At 33.8% G+C, this 19,549-nt stretch overlaps 1 protein-coding gene across 2 annotated transcripts in view; it reads right to left on the reverse strand.

The window, feature by feature from the left end:
• The window catches only part of LOC142221774 (putative Rho GTPase-activating protein CG5521), a 53,290-nt gene that overhangs the window by 23,837 nt on the left and 9,904 nt on the right, over nt 1–19,549 (reverse strand). The window contains exons 2-3 of one of the 2 annotated variants that reach the window (XM_075291576.1): nt 11,187–11,297; nt 8,637–8,654 (exon numbers count right to left, since the gene is read on the reverse strand). In XM_075291576.1, the coding sequence (XP_075147691.1) occupies nt 8,637–8,654; nt 11,187–11,297 (129 nt within the window). The remainder of the gene's footprint in view (nt 1–8,636; nt 8,655–11,186; nt 11,298–19,549) is intronic. The other variant, XM_075291577.1, reaches the window with a different exon arrangement.

Below are 19,549 nucleotides of genomic sequence, written 5' to 3' on the forward strand. Positions count from 1 at the left end.
GATGAAAATTTTATTATGAACCGAATAAAATTTTAACAAAATTTTCTCTAGAAATAAAATTTTGACAAAATTTTCTATAGAAATAAAATTTTGACAAAATTGTCTATATAATAAAATTTTGGTAGATTATTTTTGGCTCTAGTGGCAACCATGATTATGAACCGATATGGACCAATTTTTGTGTGATTGGACCAATTGTTGTATGGTTGTTAGCGACCATATACTAACACCACGTTCCTAATTTGAACCGGATCGGATGAATTTTGCTCCTCCAAGAGGCTCCGGAGGTCAAATCTGGAGAACGTTTTATATGGGGGCTATATATAATTATGGACCGATATGGACCAATTCTGGCACGGTTGTTAAAGATCATATACTAACACCATGTTCAAAATTACAACGGATCGGATGCAATTTGCTTCTCTTTGAGGCTTCGCAAGCCAAATCTGGAGATAGGTTTATATGGGGTCTATATATAAGTATGGACCGATGTGGACCAATTTTTGCATGGTTGTTAGAAACCATATACCAACATCATGTACCAAATTTCAGCCGGATCGGATGAAATTTGCTTCTCTTTGAGGCTCCGCAAGCCAAATCTGGGGATCGGTTTATATGGGGGCTATATATAATTATGGACCGATGTGGACAAATTTTTGCATGATTGTTAGAGACCATCTACCAACACCATGTAGCAAATTTCAGCTGGATCGGATGAAATTTGCTTCTCTTAGAGGCTCCACAAGCCAAATCTGGGGGTCGGTTTATATGGGGGCTATATATAATTATAGACCGATGTGAACCAATTTTTGCATGATTGTTAGAGACCATCTACCAACACCATGTACCAAATTTCAGCCGAATCGGATGAAATATGCTTCTCTTAGAGGCTCCACAAGCCAAATCTGGGGATCGGTTTATATGGGGGCTATATATAATTATGGACCGATGTGGACCAATTTTTGCATGGTTGTTAGAGACCATATACCAACACCATATACCAAATTTCAGCCGGATCGGATGAAATATGCTTCTCTTAGAGGCTCCACAAGCCAAATCTGGGGATCGGTTTATATGGGGGCTATATATAATTATGGACCGATGTGGACCAATTTTTGCATGGTTGTTAGAGACCATATACCAACACCATGTACCAAATTTCAGCTGGATCGGATGAAATATGCTTCTCTTAGAGGCTCCACAAGCCAAATCTGGGGGTCGGTTTATATGGGGGCTATATATAATTATGGACCGATGTGGACCAATTTTTGCATGGTTGTTAGAGACCATATACCAACACCATGCACCAAATTTCAGCTGGATCGGATGAAATATGCTTCTCTTAGAGGCTCCACAAGCCAAATCTGGGGATCGGTTTATATGGGGGCTATATATAATTATGGTCCGATGTGAACCAATTTTTGCATGGTTGTTAGAGACCATATACTAACACCATGTACCAAATTTCAGCCGGATCAGATGAAATATTCTTCTCTTAGAGGCTCCACAAGCCAAATCTGGGGATCGGTTTGTATGGGGGCTATATATAATTATGGACCGATATGGACCAATTTTTGCATGGTTGTTAGAGACCATATACCAACACCATATACCAAATTTCAGCCCGATCGGATGAAATATGCTTCTGTTAGAGGCTCCACAAGCCAAATCTGAGGGTCCCTTTATATGGGGGCTATACGTAAAAGTGGACCGATATGGCCCATTTTCAATACCATCCGACCTACATCGATAACAACGACTTGTGCCAAGTTTCAAGTCGATAGCTTGTTTCGTTCGGAAGTTAGCGTGATTTCAACAGACGGACGGACGGACGGACGGACGGACGGACGGACGGACGGACGGACGGACGGACGGACGGACGGACGGACATGCTTAGATCGACTCAGAATTTCACCACGACCCAGAATATATATACTTTATGGGGTCTTAGAGCAATATTTCGATGTGTTACAAACGGAATGACAAAGTTAATATACCCCCATCCTATGATGGAGGGTATAAAAAAAATCGGATTTTACAATGGACCTTTTCCGCCAGAAAAGTATAAATTTTTATACCCTCCATCATAGGATGGGGGTATATTAACTTTGTCATTCCGTTTGTAACACATCGAAATATTGCTCTAAGACCCCATAAAGTATATATATTCTGGGTCGTGGTGAAATTCTGAGTCGATCTAAGCATGTCCGTCCGTCCGTCCGTCCGTCCGTCCGTCCGTCCGTCCGTCCGTCCGTCCGTCCGTCTGTTGAAATCACGCTAACTTCCGAACGAAACAAGCTATCGACTTGAAACTTGGCACAAGTCGTTGTTATCGATGTAGGTCGGATGGTATTGAAAATGGGCCATATCGGTCCACTTTTACGTATAGCCCCCATATAAAGGGACCCTCAGATTTGGCTTGTGGAGCCTCTAACAGAAGCATATTTCATCCGATCGGGCTGAAATTTGGTATATGGTGTTGGTATATGGTCTCTAACAACCATGCAAAAATTGGTCCATATCGGTCCATAATTATATATAGCCCCCATACAAACCGATCCCCAGATTTGGCTTGTGGAGCCTCTAAGAGAAGAATATTTCATCTGATCCGGCTGAAATTTGGTACATGGTGTTAGTATATGGTCTCTAACAACCATGCAAAAATTGGTTCACATCGGACCATAATTATATATAGCCCCCATATAAACCGATCCCCAGATTTGGCTTGTGGAGCCTCTAAGAGAAGCATATTTCATCCGATCCAGCTGAAATTTGGTGCATGGTGTTGGTATATGGTCTCTAACAACCATGCAAAAATTGGTCCACATCGGTCCATAATTATATATAGCCCCCATATAAACCGACCCCCAGATTTGGCTTGTGGAGCCTCTAAGAGAAGCATATTTCATCCGATCCAGCTGAAATTTGGTACATGGTGTTGGTATATGGTCTCTAACAACCATGCAAAAATTGGTCCACATCGGTCCATAATTATATATAGCCCCCATATAAACCGATCCCCAGATTTGGCTTGTGGAGCCTCTAAGAGAAGCATATTTCATCCGATCCGGCTGAAATTTGGTATATGGTGTTGGTATATGGTCTCTAACAACCATGCAAAAATTGGTCCACATCGGTCCATAATTATATATAGCCCCCATATAAACCGATCCCCAGATTTGGCTTGTGGAGCCTCTAAGAGAAGCATATTTCATCCGATTCGGCTGAAATTTGGTACATGGTGTTGGTAGATGGTCTCTAACAATCATGCAAAAATTGGTTCACATCGGTCTATAATTATATATAGCCCCCATATAAACCGACCCCCAGATTTGGCTTGTGGAGCCTCTAAGAGAAGCAAATTTCATCCGATCCAGCTGAAATTTGCTACATGGTGTTGGTAGATGGTCTCTAACAATCATGCAAAAATTAGTCCACATCGGTCCATAATTATATATAGCCCCCATATAAACCGATCCCCAGATTTGGCTTGCGGAGCCTCAAAGAGAAGCAAATTTCATCCGATCCGGCTGAAATTTGGTACATGATGTTGGTATATGGTTTCTAACAACCATGCAAAAATTGGTCCACATCGGTCCATACTTATATATAGACCCCATATAAACCTATCTCCAGATTTGGCTTGCGAAGCCTCAAAGAGAAGCAAATTGCATCCGATCCGTTGTAATTTTGAACATGGTGTTAGTATATGATCTTTAACAACCGTGCCAGAATTGGTCCATATCGGTCCATAATTATATATAGCCCCCATATAAAACGTTCTCCAGATTTGACCTCCGGAGCCTCTTGGAGGAGCAAAATTCATCCGATCCGGTTCAAATTAGGAACGTGGTGTTAGTATATGGTCGCTAACAACCATACAATAATTGGTCCAATCACACAAAAATTGGTCCATATCGGTTCATAATCATGGTTGCCACTAGAGCCAAAAATAATCTACCAAAATTTTATTATATAGACAATTTTGTCAAAATTTTATTTCTATAGAAAATTTTGTCAAAATTTTATTTCTAGAGAAAATTTTGTTAAAATTTTATTCGGTTCATAATAAAATTTTCATCATTGTCAAAATTTTATTTCTATAGAAAATTTTGTTCAAATTTTATTCGGTTCATAATCATGGTTGCCACTCGAACCAAAAATAATCTACCAAGTTTTTATTTCTATAGAATATTTTGTCAAAAGTCTATTTCTATAGAAAATTTTGTTAAAATTTTATTTCTGTAGAAATTTTTGTCAAAATTTTCTTTCTATAGAAAATTTTGTCAAACCTTTTATTTCTATAGAAAATTTTATTTCTATAGAAAATTTTGTTAAAATTTTATTTCTGTAGAAAATTTTGTCAAAATTTTATGTCTACTTTGTCAAACTGAATTATATACGTATTGGATCGATCTTTTTTGATTTAATATATACCACGTATGGACTTACATACAATTTAGAAGATGGTGTTAGGAGGTTTTAAGATACCTTGCCATCGGCAAGCGTTACCGCAACTTAAGTAATTCGATTGTGGATGGCAGTGTTTAGAAGAAGTTTCTACGCAATCCATGATGGAGGGTACATAAGCTTCGGCCTGGCCGAACTTACGGCCGTATATACTTGTTTTTAATTCGGCAGATCAAAAGAAAAGTTTCCACTCATGAAGTGTACATGAAAAACAAATTTTTTTGTAAAGTAGTGTTATTTAATATTTTGACCCGAAATGAAGTTCATATCGTTACTTACAATTAGTCAAATGTTATACTATGTACCAGAACCAAATACATTGAATCTTCAACACTAATACACTGAAAAAAGTATTGACCTATTATGAAAGATTTTTTCCTTTAAATTTACGGCAGGTTTTTTGAATTTTGTTTTGTCCCTTCGTTAAAATCGTATGTCTTTTAAGTCAAATTTTCATTAAAGTAAAGAAAAACATTTTGGATTTAAAAAAAAATACTTCAATTTAATTCGAACTTCAAATTAATTTAATTGTCTCTTGAAGATTAAACTACATGACAATAAATCTGATGGTCTGAAAATATTTTTGTTTACAGTTTTTACAACACTGTTCAAATTTTTATATTATAATAAAATACTAGTCAGTTTAGGTAGCATTCTTAGTTTTGTGTAGATATATAAGCAAAACCATGCAAATTTTGACAAAATAAATTTATCCAAAACTTTTGATTTTCAGAGTGGAAAAATGAATCGTGGAATGCTTTGGATGGAAAGGCGAAGTAGACAACATAAAGCAAAGGAAAAAATTACAAATGAAAATGGGAGTGAAGTTTTTTTTGATAAATTTTAATGACAATTTTAATGTATCGCCGTTAGGCTTCAACTATCAGTTAACAAAAGTAAATTCAAGATATTTTCGTTGTGAGTTCACAGAAAAATACATAACCAAAATATTTCCCAAGTAAAAAGTTGATTGAAACTGAAAACTTAATCAACTGAGAAAATAACTGACACTATTAACGTTTTAATCAAATTGAAAAATAAAGTCAATTAAGACAAGTATATACGGCCGTAGGTTCGGCCAAGTCGAATCTTATGTATCCTCTACCACGGGTTGCGCAGAAACTTCTACTAAATGCTGTCATTCATAATCGAATTACTTGGTAATTAGTTGTGGTAACATGTGCCGATGGCAAGGTATCTTAAAACTTCTTAACATTGTCTTCTAAATTGTAAGTTAGTACACATGGAGTCTGTGCACGGTTGCCACAGTTGGTAGAATTCTTTTTTTAAATTTGAATTTTCTATAGAAACAAAACTTTGACGAAACTTTCTATACATATTAAATTAAAAAAAAACTATAGAAATAAAATTTTAAAAAAATGTTCTATAGAAATAAAAATTTGACAAAATTTTCTATAGAAATAAAATTTTGACACAATTTTCTATAGAAATAAAATTTTGACACAATTTTCTACAGAAATAAAATTTTGACAAAATTTTCTATAGAAATAAAATTTTGACAAAATTTTTTATAGAAATAAAATTTGGTAGATTATGTTTGGCTCGAGTGGCAACCGTGAGTCTATGTTAGACAAAATAGGCAGATTAAACACCAACATAAGCCAATTCAATTCTTGGCCGACATATATGTTATAGAGGAGTCTATACAGAATTACAAACCGATATGAACCAGTTTTTGTGCGGTAATTCGAGAGCTAGAAGTGAAATAAGGGGGTCGGTTAATTTTTGCGTGATTAGTATTAAATTTTAGCCGAATCATATGAAATTTGCCTATACAGGAGGCTCAAAAAATAAATCATGGGAATCGGTTTATATACACAGAAAATTTTTTTTTAATCTTCAATCACGAAATTAGTTGATTTACTTAATTTTTAATTAAAATGTCTTCAATCACAGAAAGTCACATCAAAGTCAATTAAAAAATTAATTGATACAATAAATTGTTTTGATTGATTTTTGTTTCAATTAACAAATTTGTTGAACCAATTAAATATTTAATTGAATATTTTTTAAATTCAATTAAAATTTTAATTGGAAAAATTTTAGTAATAATAATGGACCGATATGGACCAAGTTTTTCATGGTTTTATAGGCCATAGACTAAGACCACCTACCAAATGTCAACCTGTTCGGATGAAATTTTCACCTCCAAGAGGCTCCGGAAGTCAAATCTGCGTATCGGTTTGTATGGGACTAAATATAATTATGGACCGATATGGACCAATTTTTGCACGGTTGTTATAGGGCATAGACTATCACCACGTACAAAATTTCAACAAGATCGGATGAAATTTGCTCCTCCAAGAGATTCCGCAAGCAAAATCTGGCGATCAATTAATATGGCGGTTATACCTAAAAGTGAACCGATATTGCCCATCGATAGTCGATAGCCTGTTTTCTTTCGGAAGATATCGTGATTTCAACAGACGGACGGGCATAGCTAGATCGACCTATAATATATACACTTTATAGGGTCTGAGATCAATATTTCGATGTATTACAAACGGAATGACAAAGATAATAGACACCTCATCCTATACGTTAGGTTTGGTTAGGTGGCAGCCCGATATATTAGGCTCACTTAGGGTGTTTTCGTTTCGCAAAAAATATGTTGCCGTGGAGTTGCACAACTTTTTCCCACTTTCTATTTGTAATCAAAGTCTAGGTCGCAGTTTTAGTCCAATCGACTTAAAATTTGGCACAAGTATGTGTTTTGGCTCAGAATTGATTTTGGAAGAAATCGGTTCAGATTTAGATATAGCTGCCGTATATATATATATTTCGCCCGATATGGACTTATATGGCCCCAGAAGCCAGAGTTTGCTTAAAATTTTGCACAAAGAACAATTAGTACTATAGTCAAGTGTGCCAAATTTTGTTGAAATCGGTTCAGATTTAGATATAGCTCCCATATATATCTTTCGCCCGATATGCACTAATACGGTCCCAGAAGCCAGAGTTTTACCCCAATTTTGTTGGAATTTTGCACTAGGAGTACAATTAGTAATATAGTCATGTGTGCCAAATTTGATTGAAATCGGTTCAGATTTAGATATAGCTCCCATATATATCGTTCGCCCGATTTACCCTCATATGACCACAGTGGCCAATCTTTTACTCCGATTTAATTGAAATTTTGCACAGGGAGTAGAATTAGCATTGTAGCTATGCGTGCCAAATTTGGTTGAAATCGGTTCAGATTTAGATATAGCTCCCATATATACCTTTCGCCCGATTTACACTCATATGACCACAGAGGCCAATTTTTAACTCCGATTTAGTTGAAATTTTGCGCAGGGAGTAGAATTAGCATTGTAGCTATGCGTGCCCAATTTGGTTGAAATCGGTTCAGATTTAGATATAGCTCCCATATATATGTTTTTCTGATTTCGACAAAAATGGTCAAAATACCAACATTTTCCTTGTAAAATCGCCACTGCTTAGCCGAAAAGTTGTAAAAATGACTCTAATTTTCCTAAACTTCTAATACATATATATCGAGCGATAAATCATAAATAAACTTTTGCGAAGTTTCCTTAAAATTGCTTCAGATTTAAATGTTTCCCATATTTTTGTTACTAACATTGTGTTCCACCCTAGTACATTAGCCGACTTAAATTTTGAGTCTATAGATTTTGTAGAAGTCTATCAAATTCTGTCCAGATCGAGTGATATTTAAATGTATGTATTTGGGACCTTTATATATAGTCCCCAACACATTTGACGGAAGTGATATGGTATGGAAAATTTAGATCTACAAAGTGGTGCAGGGTATATATAGTCGGCCCCGCCCGACTTTAGACTTTCCTTACTTGTTTTCGTTAAAAATTTAATTGTGGCAATTATTTTTTTAATTGTTTACGTTTTCAATTTTAATCAATATTTTAATTGGAAATATTTAGGTGATATTTTTTCTGGATAGGGGGAATTATTTTATTAGTTCTTATCTTCACTCCCTTAAACAAATCGGTGGGGGATATGGGAAAGCATAAACGATGAATGGCATAATATCGCAAACAATATAATTTCTATCTGTGGATTCATCTTCTCCACTGCAATTTTGATGTATGAGCGTTGAGAGAAGTTAATGTGATGACTGAGCTATTCAAGCCTAGAAGAGAGAGGGAAAAACTCAATAAACTTACCAATATGGAACGGAAGTTCTGCCATTATTGAATTTGGGTTTTGTATTTAGTCGAATTACGGTTAATATTATTTTGTATTAGCGATAGTGCGTTTTGAATAAATTTTTGCAGATTCACAAATTCAAATTTAATTTCAGTTAAACATAAATATTACATTGGGATTAACATTTTTGGAGGTTTGCGTTTGTTTTTTTTTTTAAGGTAGAAAGTTATAGATTTTATATGCGACATATACACATACACACACAAACACCAATTGCAGGGATGTGTTTTTTATTTGGATTTCGGATTTTCAATTTATAAAAAAATAGAAAAATACATTACACATTAACAAAATATATTGCAATTAATATTCTGTAGGTAAATATAAACTTATTTCTATTATTTACACAATTCATAGAAAAAAAATTTAGTAATATATGCAGGCAATTTTAAGTTTGCCATATCTACCTATTGGGAAACCTATTTGGCACAGAGATAATGTTGAATATCTAAACTGTTCCTCAACTCGGTTCAAAAACCAAAGATTTCATTCTAAAACTCATTCTTCGTGTTACTCCTGAAGGTTATATGAAATTTATTGACATACATAAAGGAAAGAACAGGTTTGTGGTGGTAAAATACTATTAGCAAGCACATGTTCGGCGAAAAAAATGTCACTACAATTATAAATGTCTCTACGAAAACGGGTGATATTTTTTGGGAGAACATCGTCGCTACAAATATTTTTTATTGTGTTTTTCAAGTCCTATCTCAATTTTAACACGTTTGACTTTTTCAATACGTAAAGGAAAATAAATCCGAATACGCATATTCGTTTCAACGCCGAGTCACGACTGCCACTCAAGCCAAAAATTAGCTACCAAAATTTGGAGCAAATTTCACAAAAAAACTAACAAACAAACAATTTAATTTTATCACAATTTTATTTCTTTAAAAATGTTGTCAATATTTTATTTCTTTAGAAAATTTTGTCATCTATATATAGTACATTTTCACAAACTTTTATTTCTATGATAAATTTCTATAGAAAATTAAAATGTTAAAATTTTATTTCTATAGAAATTTTGTTAAATTTTTTTTTTCTATAGAAAAGTTTGTGAAAATTGTATTTCTATAGAAAATTTTGTCAATATTTTATTTATATAGAAAATTTTATTTCTTTAGAAAATTTTGTCAAAATTTTATTTCTATAGAAAATTTTGTCAAAATTTTATTTCTATAGAAAATTTTGTCAAAATTTTATTTCTATAGAAAATTCTGCCAACATTTTTTTATAGAAAACTTGGTCAAAATTTTATTTCTATAGAAAATTTTGTTAAAATTTTATTTCTGTAGAAAGTTTTGTCAACATTTTACTTCTATAGAAAATTTTGTTAGAATATTTTTCTAAAGAAAACTTTGTCAAAATTTTACTTCTATAAAAAATTTTGTCAAAATTTTACTTTTTATAGAATATTTGGTCAAAATTGTATTTCTTTAGAAAATTTTGTTAACATTTTATTTCTATAGAAAGTTTTGTCAACATTTTATTTCTATAGAAAATTTTGTCAAAATTTTCTTTCTATAGAAAATTTTATCGTACCCCGATAGAAAAGCCAAAGGATATACTGAAACGATGGCTTTCGATTGGTATAAAAACCTACACTTTTTCTAGGCCATAATTGAGACACCCAAACACATTTTGCAATATCCGTTATCCGTCGGACAGAGGACAAACAGATCTATCTATATAAATTTGGATACCCCATGTTTTTTCTATTTGGTTCACAGTGGTTATATTTATCTCTGTTTGGTATATGCTGCATTACTGCAATTCAGAAGTATCTTTGGTTAAAATTCGCAAAAAAAATGTATAAACTCATATGTTTACATATTGAGGGCGCTGAAACGCATATTCATATACGGATTTATTTACCCTCACGCGTAGTATGTCCAATGAGAAGAACCGGAAATGTAAAAAAATCGACTGTAGTTTCCTATACCCTCCATCACAGGATGGGGGTATATTACCTTTGCCATCGAAATAGTGGGCTCAGAATCCATAATATATATATTCTGGTTCGTGATGAAATTCTTAGTCGATTTAACGATGTCCGTCCGTCTGTTGAAATAACAGTGGGTACTCGTTTTTTTTTCTAATAACAACATAAATTAAAAACAGTAATGATACACTAATAAATAAACCTTTTGATTAAATTCACGTTCTTAGTATCCATTTTGTATAACACTTAGTCTATGAGTTAGATAAGGAAACAATGAAGTTATTACACAATTTATTTAGTTGTGAAATTTTTGTATAAAATTCACAAACTTAATCTATTAAATTATTATCGTTGATAACGATTCAAGAAGTGTGAAACCTAATTTCCATTTATTAGAAAATATAAATAGTATCGGAATTTCAAAACTCTAATAACTCATCTAAATATTTTTTTTAACAAATTATCTTCTATTTCTCTAATGTGTTCACATTTTTCTGGCCAAATAAGTTCCACGTTGTTACACACATATATCTTTTTTAATTCATTATAAGTGATTGAATATTACCTTTTTGCTTTAAATTGGCTTCGGCTTGTATGAATGTATCGTAAAGTATGAAGTACACATGGCTATAGTTGGTTTCAAACAATGACTTGGCTTCTTCATGTTCCACATTATCTGAAATTAAAAAAAAGTAAGATGAGAATTTAATTGAAAAAAGTAGTGTAAAAATACACGTGACATTTTTTGGCGGATGATTTTGCATTAGTTCTACAGATGTGATTCGATTTCAATATTTCGGATTGCATTTTAAAAGTTAGGGAAAACACTAGTATTGTTTCGATTTCAGCTTATAACAATACGTTGACCTAAAAGAATACACTAATAGAAAAAATTACGTTTCAATATCGTGAACAGACGGTAACAAAATGAAACAGAAACTCTCAAAATCAAAAATCAAAACGGAACGTTCACGGTTTCGTCCACGGGCGTTCACGATTTCATGTACGGTTTTCGTTTTTCTTTGGCCATGAAAAGCCTTAAAAGATTCGTTAGAAGTTCTTATGGCAACTCCGTCGGTGGTGCAATGTGCTGAGGCGAATGTTAACGCGTATAGAACGGACTATCCAGGTTCGGAAACAACATTTTTGTGATAACAATGTTCCAGTTCCCCGTCCATAAATAACATTTTGCTCTTGAATCATGCTTGACGTGATCATATTCCCTCTCTGTCTTTACCTCCATATAAAGACGTTTCGAACACTACTAGCATATATATTAAGGCAAATTTCACGTCAGCCGAAAAATGGATCGGTACAATTTTCATAAAATTGAATTGTTTGCAAAAACAGTTTAGAACAAAAGATATTTCAAATGAACATTTTGTGAAGTTAAAAGTCCAACTATATTGTCCAACTATGTACATTAGAAGTAATGACCTAGACAGTACTTCCAAAAAAATGTATTTGTGTGAGTGTAAAACTTGTTGCTTATAAGAATCTATCGATATATTCCATAAAGCCATTAAAGTATTTAACTTACATGTATGAGTTCAGAAATTTCATTGGGTAACCTTATTTAAATTCTTTTCGTATGTATCTTTTATCTAGTAGTCTTTTAGCAAAATTATGCTAAGAAACGAATTTACATGTGTCAAGAGATACATATGAAAACATCTACTCACATTTACGTTAAACCACAATTAGTAACATAACTGCGTTTGGTTAATTTCTTTTTACCTATATTTCTATCTTCAATTTGTGTTCTCTACTTCGTCTGGGTTTTTACCAAGCAATAAACTACGTTGTGACATTAGGGTAGGACGATTTACAAAACTGTAATATCAAAGAGAGAGAAAGAGTAGGTAAAAGGGTTAGCTAAAGTGGCAGCCTAATTTATTTTCAGGCTCATTTAGACTATTCATTATGCTAGAAGAAATGATGGCGACGGAGTTAGTTAACGAAATACATAGATAGACATTTTGCTGCCAAAAAAAAAAAAACAAACGTTTAAAAACTGGAATTAACTATATGGAGCCTTAAGCAAAGATATGCTTAGGGTTAAACATAACATGTTTTCACAGAACAACATTTTTTGTTTGAACAAATTCTGAAAAAATATATATATACTTGAAGCAGAATATGTTTGGGAATATATGATATGTTACAGGGTCGATTTTTCTTTTTTTGAACATTTTTAATTAGCATGTTCATTGTAATTTTTGACTTGGAGTCTCCCATTAGGTTAGGTTAGCTTAGGTGGCAGCCCGATGTATCAGGCTCACTTAGACTATTCAGTCCATTGTGATACCACATTGGTGAACTTCTCTCTTATCACTGAGTGCTGCCCGATTCCATGTTAAGCTCAATGACAAGGGACCTCCTTTTTATTGCCGAGTCCGAACGGCGTTCCACATTGCAGTGAAACCACTTAGAGAAGCTTTGAAACCCTCAGAAATATCACCAGCATTACTGAGGTGGGATAATCCACCGATGAAAAACTTTTTGGTGTTCGGTCGAAGCAGGAATCGAACCCACGACCTTGTGTATGCAAGGCGGGCATGTTAACCATTGCACCACGGAGTCTCCCATTGAAATAAGTCTATTCTCAAGTTGTTTAACAATTTTATGAACATTCCTGAGAATTGAAACTTTTTCGTTTCGATGCCTAGCTGAAGCGACTGAAGTATTTTTAGTTTGCGACGTCTGTTTCTTTTTCTACATTAAAGACGGGTGTGTGACTTTTACGACGTTTACAACTTTGCGACAGTCACAAACCTAAAAAAGTTTAATACAGACCATCTTTTTTTTTGCTGGTATTAATATAAAATAATATCGAGTAATGTGTTAATAAAAATTTTCAATTAAAGGGTGATACGGTCAAAATTTGGTCAAGGGAAAACGCGTGTAAATCGGTGAAATCGTTTATTTAAAAAATTAAATTAAATTTCTTTTTCAAGTTCAATTAGTATAAAATTCAGGATAAATATTCAGTTAGGCTTTCGCTTTTCCAAATCCGAATTGCCGGGCCTCACGCTTGACTCCTGCCATCAGATTTTGTACAGCCACCTTGTCCACCTTCTTCGCCGCAGAAAGCCAGTTTGCCTTGAACTGCTGCTCGTCCTTAGCAGTTTTTTTGGTCTTCTTTAGGTTCCGCTTGACAATATCCCAGTATTTCTCAATTGGGCGGAGCTCTGGCGTGTTGGGAGGTTTCTTGTCCTTGGGAACCACCTGCACGTTGTTGGCGGCGTACCACTCCATGGCCTTTTTACCGTAATGGCAAGATGCCAAATACGGCCAAAAGGGTACGGAACAACCGTGTTTCTTCAGGAAAGGCAGCAGATGTTTATTCAAACACTCTTTTCACGTAAATTTCTTGGTTGACAGTCCCGGAAGCTATGAAAATGCTGTTCTTCAAGCCACAGGTACAGATGGCTTGCCAAACCAAATATTTCTTTGCGAACTTTGACAGTTTTATGTGCTTGAAAATATCTGCTACCTTTCCCCTTCCTTTTGCCGTATAAAACTCCTGTCCCGGAAGCTGCTTGTAGTCGGCTTTGACGTAGGTTTCGTCGTCCATTACCACGCAGTCAAACTTCGTCAGCATCGTCGTGTACAGCCTCCGGGATCGCGCTTTGGCCGTCGTATTTTGTTTATCATCGCGATTTGGAGTCACTACCTTCTTGTAAGTCGATAGTCCGGCTCGTTTTTTGGGTTTAGCTTGAAACTACCGGCAACTCTCTTTGTCGTCTCAGCGGCTTCCGGTTTTCGATTTCCCCCCGATCCAGACTTCCTGGCTGTCGACAAACGTTCCCCAAACACTTTAATTACATTTGTAACGGTTGATTTGGCAACTTTTAGCGATTTTGCCAGCTTTGCGTGCGAGTAGCTCGGATTTTCGCGATGCGCGAGCAAAATTTTGATACGCTGCTCTTCTTGCTTGGACGGCATTTTGACAACTGAAGAGTGAATTCCCAAATCAAAATAAGAGCAACATTCTACACACACACACCTTCAAAATGAGGGGTGTTCAGGTTTTTTAAATGCAAAATTGAAAGAAATACGTCAAGTTTATATTGACCAAATTTTGACCGTATCACCCTTTAAAAGGCTGAAAAAATACACAGAAAAAACAGTGAACCCACCAGGAAGAAAACTTTCGGTTAATTTGAGAAAATATCGAATATTTTTAGAAAGTTTTAACTAAACAGTATTACAAACGCTGGCATCACGCCGATGTCACTAAAATAAGTAAATATTTTTCGACAAATTGATGAAAATGTATTAGACACAATTAAGTTTTTTCACTTGTTAAAGAAAAATTTTAAGTTTGAAGGAAAAAATTGGAGTTCCAAATTGCAAGAATGTCTTCAGTGACGAAGTTCATGATGAACGCATTTGTAGTAAAATTTGGAAATATAAAGAAATACTGAACCATTTTGTGGAAGACACGAATTTAGTTAAACTTTATGCTTCATTTGTGTATATATTTTTTTTCCTCGGTTTTAGTTAATTTAACTAACGTACGCAAAAAATTATTAGAGTAAAGGAAACTTTCTCCAAACATAATAATTCCATGAACTAAAATAAAGTTAAATTGGTTTTAGTGAAATAGAGAGTTCACTTTTTTTTTGAGTGTAGTGTTAATTTTTTAATGTGTACAATAACCAACTGAGACGATCGACATACGTGCTACGCACAAAAGAATCTTTACTCCGAAGCGAAAAATTAGACCAATGAAGCTTTCCTTCATTGGTAAATTTGTCCCTTTAAATGCATATAAATTGTACCATACCTGTGGCCACGTTTGTACTCAACGAACTGTGTTTAATTTGAAGAAAACCACCTTAACACCAAAAGGAAACTTGGTTGGTGTAAATTTCGTTTCCCAGAAAAGAAATTGCTTTTTTTCGTATAAACTATGTGAAGCTTAAAGTTTATTACCCTAGAACTCACAACAAGAAGATTCAAAAATGTATTTTCCTATGACTTTTTGTAAAAACTTCAAAAATCTCTACCAACCCTAATGTTTATGGTAGTGAAGGGTTCTTGATATAACTGCCTTTCATCGAGAGAACTTACATGAAGTCGGTCGCTGCCACCAGGCATAAAGAAGACTACCTTACACGCAACTCTTTGGATTTAGCTGAGGTTTTTCAAATTGCAATAAAAAAGAAATGTATTTCTCATGAGTGGTGTTAGTGACGACTGCTTGTTTACACATCTATGTTAGGGCTTTGAAGCATTCTTTCCGTATCTCCCTCTTGTTATGACTCTGTATACCCCCTAAGCTTCGTTTGTTGTTTTTACCTTAAAATTTGTATTCTTTTCAACATTCGTGAAGTGTTAGTTGTACTAAGCACTGAACTACTTTGAGTTCAAGTTGTAAATAATTTTGAACGATACCCAACTCAGTGGGACTCTTTTTGTTATGCTGCTATATTATCAATTATTTTCTTTTGTGTTGTATAGAAATGAAACGAAGCACTTTTGCAGAGGTTAACAAAATAACATATAACTATCCATCTAAGCAATCAACTGACATAGAAAGTAAAATTGCTATAATTATTAAACAAGTGTTGATGTTTATGGGAAGGGTTGACAGTTTTTAATTTTGATGAAAATACGAGTCATTTTTCTAAAATGCAACAGTATACACAAAAAACTAATATCACCAAAATTAACTTTTTAATCAAATTAAAAAAAAAATTGTCACAATTAAAATTTTAATTTCAATTTAAATAAATTTGTTCGGGAATAATTAGTTTCTATAATACTCATTGGTTCATTAAAGAAAAATCCATCTATAAGTATAATCGAAAAATTCATAAGAAAGTAAAAACTTCTATAAAATTACAAGAAAATTTATTCAAATAATTATGAACAAATAAATAATAGTAATAAATAATAATAATAATAAATAAATAATACAATAAATAGTTGATTGACTCAATTAAAAACTTAATTGAGTTTAGCGACCAAAATAAATTAAAATTTCAAAATCAATTAAAATTGAACCAATTAAAAAATTAATTGAAAATGCCGAAGAAATCAATTAATTTTTTAACCAAGTATATTTATTATGGAGACTATAATTTTCGTGAGTTCGTGAATTTCAATCAAAAAATTAATTTTATCAAATAATTTCGTGATTGAATCAGAAAAAAATATTTCTGTGTATGGCCAGAGACAGATTGTCAACAATATGTTTAGAATAATAAAAATATTATATTAATACAAAAATTTACACATGAGATGAACACTGTTCTAGTACAAATTGTCTATGATATTAAACTTTTTTAATAAACTAAAACATCATAAACAATCACACAGTTAATATAAATACAAACATACTTGATTAAAAAAAGTATTTCTTCTCACTTTCTATTAATTTTTATACCCTCCACCATAGGATGGGGGGTATATTAACTTTGTCATTCTGTTTGTAACACATCGAAATATTGCTCTAAGATCCCATAAAGTATATATATATCCTGGGTGGTAGTGAAATTCTGAGTCGATCAAGCTATGTATGTCCGTCCGTCTGTCCGTCCGTCTGTGGAAATCACGCTTACTTCTGAACGAAATAAGCTATCGACTTGAAACTTGGCACAAGTATTTGTTATTGATGTAGGTCGGATGGTATTGCAAATGGGGCATATCGGACCACTTTTACGTATAGCCCCCATATAAACCGACCCCCAGATTTTGCTTGCGGAACCTCTTAAAGAAGCAAATTTCATCCGATCCGGTTGACATTTTGTACGTGGTGTAAGTATATGGTGTCTAACAATCATGCAAAAATTGGTCCATATCGGTCCATAATTATATATAGCCCCCATGTAAACCGATCCCCAGATTTGACCTTCGGAATCTCTTGAAGGAGCAAAATTCAACTGATCCGGTTGAAATTTGGTACGTGGTGTTAGTATAGGGTCTCTAACAACCATGCAAAAATTGGTCCATATCGGTCCATAATTATGTATAGCCACAATATAAACCGATCCCCAGATTTGACCCCCGGAACCTCTTGAAGGAGCAAAATTAATCCGATTCGATTGAAATTTGGTACATTGTGCTAGTATTTGGCCGCTAACAGCCATGCAAAAATTGGTCCAAATCAGTCTATAGTTATATATAGCCGATCGCCAATCACACAAAAATTGGTCCATATCGCCAAAACTAATCTACCAAAATTTTATTTCAATAGAATTTTTTTAATTTTATTACTATAGAAAATTTGTCAAAATTTTATTTCTATAATATATATATTTCAATAATATGTACCCCATATGGACTAACTTATTATTTAGAAGATGATGTTAAGAAGTTTTAAGATCCCTTACCATCGGCCGCAACCCAAGGGTACATAATATTCGGCCTGGCCGAACTTACAGCCATATATACTTGCTTTAATTGATTTAATTCAATATGTACTTGGCTTTTAAACGCAGAGCTCAATTTTTTTTTAATTGGGACAATCTATTTTTTATTGAACTTCAAATCCCTTTTCAATTAACTTCCCAGCAAAAAAAGAGCTTCCAAAAAAGTAGTTTGGATCCCCAATCTGTGATTGGAGATCCCAATCTGTCATCTCCAATGAATTTTACACGGGCTTGTCATAGGACGGAAGTACTCCTTTTTTGGATCCTTTGCATTACTTTAGAAGTTGTGCCCTGGAAGTTAATTTGAATGAAGGAATTTAAAAAGCAAAAAAAATTTTTTTTTCAACCAATTTCACTTTTTTTTCAACCATATGTTTTATTACATTATTATTTTCCTATTATCTAATTTTTACAATTTTTATTCTAATTTTTTATTATCTAATTTTTACAATTGGGTTTGCTGGCACCATAACAGAACGCCTTAGCACACTCAGCCACAAACGCCATTGAATATAAAGCGTCGAAAGGTCAATTCAAATGTGTGTGATATGTTCGTAATACGACACCAAGGAATAACGTTCTAATTGCTTCTCGAGAAGTTCTTTATTAGTATGAACGAAAAAATATGAAACGCAGGTTCAAATCTCACCAGCGGCAATTTTTTTATCAAATATTTTTCAAACAAATTATTTTTTTATGTTATGCATCCTTTTTATTTTTTATTTTCGGCATATATTTTCGTATAAATATATTTTTTTCATTACAAATTACCAAAAAAAATTAAAAATTCTCGTAATTTGCAAAATCTTCTCAAAAGAACTTCCGTGGAAGCGAAAAAGTCAAACGGCACAGGTTCAAATCCCAGCGGGCATGAAATTTATTTTTTTATTATTATTTATTTACCTTTTTATTAACTTTCTATTTTTTATTAGTTTTCTATTTTTTTAAGTTTAATTGTCCAAAATTTGCACTTAAAATACCCTGATTGCGTTCTTTCTAATACTTGTCCAAAAGGACTGCATCGGAAGTAGAAACAAATCATTGGGGGATCCCAAGATGCGCTTTAGAAGAAATGTTTGTGCACTTGTCCAAAAGGACTGCATCGGAAGTGGAAAAAATCATTGGGGGATCCCACGATGCTCTTTAGAATGTTTGTGGACTTGTCCAAAAGGACTGCATCGGAAGTTGAAGAAACTCGATGGTGGATCCTGGGATGTGCTTTAAAAGAAATGTTTGTGGAACAACTTCCAATTTTTTTTGCTGGGTTTGTAATCGATTCAATTATATGAATAAAGAGATAACTGTTTCAATTAATTGAGTTAAAAACTGAATCAACTTTTTATTCTAAAAATATGTAGGCGACACTCTTTCTGTGTTACTTGGGACATTGTCGGGCATTTATCGAAACATATTCAGTACTACTAACAGCCGAATTTATAACCACTATGTGCTATGTGTGTACTATGGGAAAAGAAGTCGGTAATATGAGTCTACAACTCTTGGTTTCCACATCACGATAATGCACCGTCGCATACCGTACTGACTG

The sequence above is a fragment of the Haematobia irritans genome, chromosome 1 (assembly GCF_050003625.1).
Source record: "Haematobia irritans isolate KBUSLIRL chromosome 1, ASM5000362v1, whole genome shotgun sequence".
NCBI lineage: Eukaryota > Metazoa > Arthropoda > Insecta > Diptera > Muscidae > Haematobia > Haematobia irritans.